Source organism: Sitodiplosis mosellana, unplaced genomic scaffold (assembly GCF_009176505.1).
Source record: "Sitodiplosis mosellana isolate CC-2019 unplaced genomic scaffold, AAFC_SMos_1.0 Smas_scaffold_5947, whole genome shotgun sequence".
NCBI classification, from domain to species: Eukaryota; Metazoa; Arthropoda; class Insecta; order Diptera; family Cecidomyiidae; genus Sitodiplosis; species Sitodiplosis mosellana.
In genome coordinates, this window is record NW_022601189.1 from 2,453 (window position 1) to 7,976 (window position 5,524).

Consider the following 5,524-nt stretch of genomic DNA (forward strand, 5'->3'; position numbering starts at 1 on the left):
ACATCAACCATAAAACTGTATTTCACCATACAAAATTGATACGAGAATTACCTTTTTCCAGTCAATGACAGATAGCTGAGGATATATGCTGAGCATAGGAACTCAGCAAGCTGAGATTGAGACGTTTGGATTTTGTGATTTACTATTCGTGCAAATTTATGTGGAATTTTGGTGGAGTGTTGATGGAGTGTAATGAAAAATGTGTTCCAAACTCACCTCCATCATAAATTTGTTTGAATAGCACGTAACAAAGTCAAAATATCCCAATCTCAGCTTGCTGAGTTTCTATGCTCAGCATATATCCTCAGCTATCTGTCATTGACTGCCTTTTTCCCCATCCAACTTCCTTCAGATTCGGCGATAGACCTGCTTCAGCTAAAATGATCATTCGTTCAAATATTTTGTGACGAATTTCAATTCGTGAGAAACTTTTCAAGGCTTTGCCCTTTGATTTTTTTCAAATTTATAGACATTTTCCTATGACCATTTAAAGTTCAACTTTTTTCGAAAATCTTATTTTATTCAATTTTTTACAATTAATATTTTCAAGGCATATTTGGCATCCAGTTGATCAATGATCTCTTTAGCAGTAACAATGAATTCATGGGCATTCTAATACCAAATTTTTCGTTTAAAAGAATGACATGTTCAACTAATTGTCTAACAAATGTCTTTCATGACTAATGGAATAAATGAATGCTCTGACTAAAACGTATTCAATGCATGTGTGCCATGGGTAAAGAAACGCATGCAAAATAGTTTGGAAAAGCATCTAAACGTAAGTTCAATTTTTTAGACTGAAATGATTAGTCTGAAAATTCGATTAAGATTTTCTTTGAAAGAACATCTAAACTGAGTTTACTGCAAACAACATCTCTTTTACGCTAACAGCAATTCGTACACGAACGAGTGAGTGTGACAGTTGGTGTGATCGAGACAAAGTTTGACAGCAAACAATTTGGTTGTGTCAGTTTAAATGTTCTTTCGTTTTTAAACTTTTTTATCATTAGAAAAAATTCTTCAGAACTGGAAGACCGTCTCCAGACGTGTCTTATCAATAAAATGGTAAAATATCACTTTCTTCGCTACTCAAATCAATGCAAATAAGGCAAAATGCTTGGTTCACGAATGCCAAGCTTTTTCTTAAGCTCAATGATTTCGTATTTCATGCGAAAATATTCCAAGGCGTATGGATCTTGTTCGAGAAGCGAACATAGCCCATTTTCCAAATCAGCGAACGGTTCGGTTAATCGGTTGAATAAATTGTCACCGCCTTGCAAACCCAGTAAATAGTTTTCTTCGAGAACGTTTTTCATGTCGTTGTATGCTTGATCAAAGCGTCGATCAATGCGAGCTTTCATAGCATTGGTGGCCGCTTCCATTCTGGCTGCCATTCTGGAACGGGTACTGTTGATTTCCTGATCGACCATGCTGCTTAGCATGTTTCGAAGACCATTGGTACCTGTTGCGGCGGCCGCACCAACTGGAACTCTATATCCAACTGCTGCAGCATTTTCCGATCGAGCCAATGTTGGTGGCGATGATGTGTTGGTATCTGGAAATCAAAAGAAACAAATCATTGCAAACAGAATGCCCAATGAATTGATTTTAATTGTCTCACCTGTTAAATTCGATGAAAACATCTCGAAAAATGTGCTTCGACGTTTTCTCCCTTTGGATACATTGTTGTCATGCTCGCCGAGTGGTCTCTTGACCTCCAATTGACTAGTTGTAGCATCAGTCTCTGTTGTTTCTTCTTGTATTTTCTGCAAATCACCAAAATTATCTCGATCCGGCAATTGAACGCGTTTTACGTGTTGTGACTTAGAATCCTTTGGCTCATCGAAATCGGTGACCTTTATCTCGATATCAGTTTCGTTTTGTTCGACGGATGTAACGTTGCTGAGAACAGATTGATCCAATGGTGTTCGCGATAGACGCTTCAAACGAAGTTCCGAACGATTTTCAACACCCATTGACATTCGAGATGGCGTTTCAGCCATTGAATCCATTGAAAAATCGTGAATTTTCCGCACAGGCATGAGATCGGCCCAACTGTCACGACGTTTCGGTGTCGCTGAATCTGTTGCCGCCAAATTGTTGTAATGACATAGATCTACGAACTTGGCAAATGACTCTCCACCACTGGCTTGAGGCGTGGAAAAAGCCATCGATCCAGTTGCTTCTAAACTCGTTGCACTCATTGTCTGATCGAGTGTTATATTCGAAGTGGTAGTTACGCTGGATACAAATGCCACTCGAACTACGGCACTGTCGTGTAATCGCTTTGTATCCAGTGGTTCTTTCATGCTACGAAAATCGTATGAGATAACATCTCCCTTGAGATTTCCAGCCACACAGAATGTGCCGCATGATGACACGCACACAGTTGACATGGGATGTGGCTGCTTGTGCTGTTGCACCACTGTCCTTTTACGCAAATCAAAGACATTTATGTTGCAATCGTAGCCACATGAAACCAGCAAATCTTGCGATGAAGCGAACATTGAGATGTCTCTGATTGGTGCGGCATGAGCCGTTTTATCGAAAAACAGCTTCTTCTTCGTTTGAATGTCCAGCATTGTGAGGGCGCCTTCATACGAACCAATGGCCAATGCAAACTTTTTGGTCGGATGGAATCGAACTAATGTCGAACTGTGAACAGAAGAAAAGTTGAGTTCATTTTCCATTATCAATTCTTGAAAATTTCGATATACTCACATGCCGGCCAAACGGAATGTATCTGTTTTGATGCCGGTTTTCAAGCCAAACAAATTGACATCAGCGCTGTCATAAACGGCCGCCAAATATTCATCGGTGCTCGAATAGTCAAGGCCAACAACACTGTTTCCCATTCGATCCGGTTTGAATTTGATCGGCACATATTCGCCGCTTTGCACATTGAAGAGCCGAATGAATCCAGTCGTCATGCCAATGCCAATCTGTCCGCCACTGCTTGCAATCGCACCACATGATATGTCGTCGACCTGTCGCTTCTTGATGCGTTGTATCACCTCTTTGTTGTCCTTGTCTCTAGTTCGTAGTAGCTCGAAACCAAATTTTTTGTTAAATTCCACAAAGCAATTTTTGCCTGGGATCACTTGAAAATCGACCGCTTCGTTTGCAACATGCGAATGTGTGTACTTCGAACCAAGAGTGGGAAACGTTATCCACTGTGTGTTCTTTGCTGTCGAAATGACATCAAACATTTTGGTTCTGTTGTGATGATTTTATTTTTCTAACCAAACTAATATTCTAAAATGCAGCGACCGATTTTATTAACGGGAAATAATAGCACAAATAAAACAAAAACTGCACAAAAAACAACTCAAAAAATAGATTCTGAGTATCAAAACTACAAGCAAATAGATCGGAATTTTTCTGATGTGTGTAAACGGTAGAATGTACGCTTTTTGCCTTTGAAAATCCAATTGAACAAATGTCTCTCACTCGGTTTGACGTTTCGGTCTTTGTGGTGAATTCTGATTCGGTTTTGATGAGAACACACCATTTCACCACACCTCGAGTTTGAAAGACGCAAATTGTCAGTTGATCAAACAATTGTGTTTTTGATTTGATTAATTTCAGAAATGCAACATGGATTTTACATTTTATTTTTCGAAAAATCCATTTTTGTAAATATAATTTGAATGAAAAATGACAAAAGCCACTGTTGGGTGGTCTTTGGTTTTTCGCACCAGCTAAGCTATTGTATAAACTGTCACTTTCTGCCCTTACGATTCTGCTGTAACATTGAAATAATATCAATGATACAAAAATGACAAGGAGGAATTGAACGGGAAAATGTAGACTGGGAACGAGGAATATCGTTCAAAGTAACACTTGAATTTGCATTGAAAAACACAAACATTCCTTTCTAAAACGCCAAAGTTAGATTTATCTCAAATAATGAACAATGAAGCATAGACCTAGAAAGAAAGTCAAAAGGGGGAAAGACACAAAATACAAGCATTTTATCATTTCTTTGCTTCGTTTTGAAGCAGCAATTTCGATTTTTCTCTAAATCTAATACAATTCGTACTAAATGGGTATGAAGTGAAAGTGGGATCGATAAAATTCAAAGACTAAAGCCAAATGTATTACTTTCCAGAAGATTCGAATCAAAAACTCAATGTAGAGACCCAAATCTGAAAAACAACGGCACATTATCGTTCGATACACAAATCATAAATCGATCCAACTACTTCCAAAATAGTATGTCGACCAATTGCATTCAGATGAGATTATGATGACTTCTTTGAATTGGAAATTAGATTTGATTATCGAATTTACAATCAACATCAATGTAGTTATAACAAAATAGTTTAAATTTATCGGCCAGGAGACACACGTAAGCAATATAGGTAAGCTGAATCATAAATTGTAGAGATTCACACTAGAAACATTTTATCCGCTTTGTAAATAGGATACGTGGATTAGCACCCCAGAAGCATTTATTGGAAAGTCATTTGTTGCATCTGTTTGTGTTTACATCAAAATAAAGACATTTTCAACTGAACGAAAGTCTTAAATGTCGCTTATCGCCGAGGGATGCGCCTATCTGTGTAATTTGTTGTTGTAATTTGATAGTTCGAACTCCCACCGCTTACGTGTACAATGCAAATAAAATATATTTCAGTGTAGCGCTAGTAGCATGTAGTTTGCCTTAGACGCAGCTCTCGCTTATCGCCGCACTATTTCGAGAAATGTGAAAATAATGACGCAATGCTTCTGTATAAATACCATGCCAAGACTACAAGTTGTTCGGATCTTTGACGAGAACAGAAGATGAACGGGTCAGAAAAGAATGGAAACAAGTCAAACTACATTGATGCCGAAGACGAAATACCAAAAATATCCCCCGAAGAACGAACTGATTGGTATTTCTTATTATGAAAATTCTGAGTTGATTATTTACGATCCATGTTCATGTCAAACGTCCATAACTTCGAACGTTTAACATAGAGTTGTACAGCCTGACGAATTCATATGTTCATGACGTGATCGAGGAAATCTGTGCCAATCTCTTTCCCGATACGTGCATACAAGAAAAAAATAATGAATTTTAAAACATTAAAATAGAAAACTACATTTGTCAAGATCTCAAAAAAGGATATGAAATGATGCAAATGGTGGTAACCAACGATAAAAATTATACAACTTTCAGAATAGAATTGAAACTATGAAAACTACAAGGTTAATCGATTAAAGTAAAATGTATCTTGATGTCTACGTGAAGTTTTCAAATGTTTTGCAAGAACAGAACAATTATTATTATTGCTTTTAGGGCATTTCATTTCTTACGTGGATTCGATCCAAAGCTTTTTTTAATATCGATATCGTTCGACAAACAAAACACCACAAAACACAAATAGCACCAATAATTTTGACAAAATGCATTCAGATGAGATTTTGATGACTTCTTTGAATTGGAAATGAGTTTTGATTATCGAATTTACAATCAACATCAATGCTTGACCTACAAAATAGTTTAAATTTATCGTTCAGGAGACACGTGGAAGTA

The 5,524-nt window shown here is 37.4% G+C and overlaps 1 protein-coding gene across 1 annotated transcript; it reads right to left on the reverse strand.

Annotated features, from left to right (window-relative positions):
- Positions 1–499: 499 nt before the first annotated feature.
- Positions 500–3,413, reverse strand: LOC129573096 (uncharacterized). The gene is made up of 3 exons (XM_055453293.1): positions 2,722–3,413; positions 1,622–2,655; positions 500–1,555 (listed from the first exon to the last, which is right to left on the reverse strand). Exons 1-3 carry the CDS (start codon positions 3,207–3,209, stop codon positions 1,095–1,097), a joined length of 1,983 nt encoding a protein of 660 aa, XP_055309268.1. The 5' UTR covers positions 3,210–3,413; the 3' UTR covers positions 500–1,094.
- Positions 3,414–5,524: the final 2,111 nt, after the last annotated feature.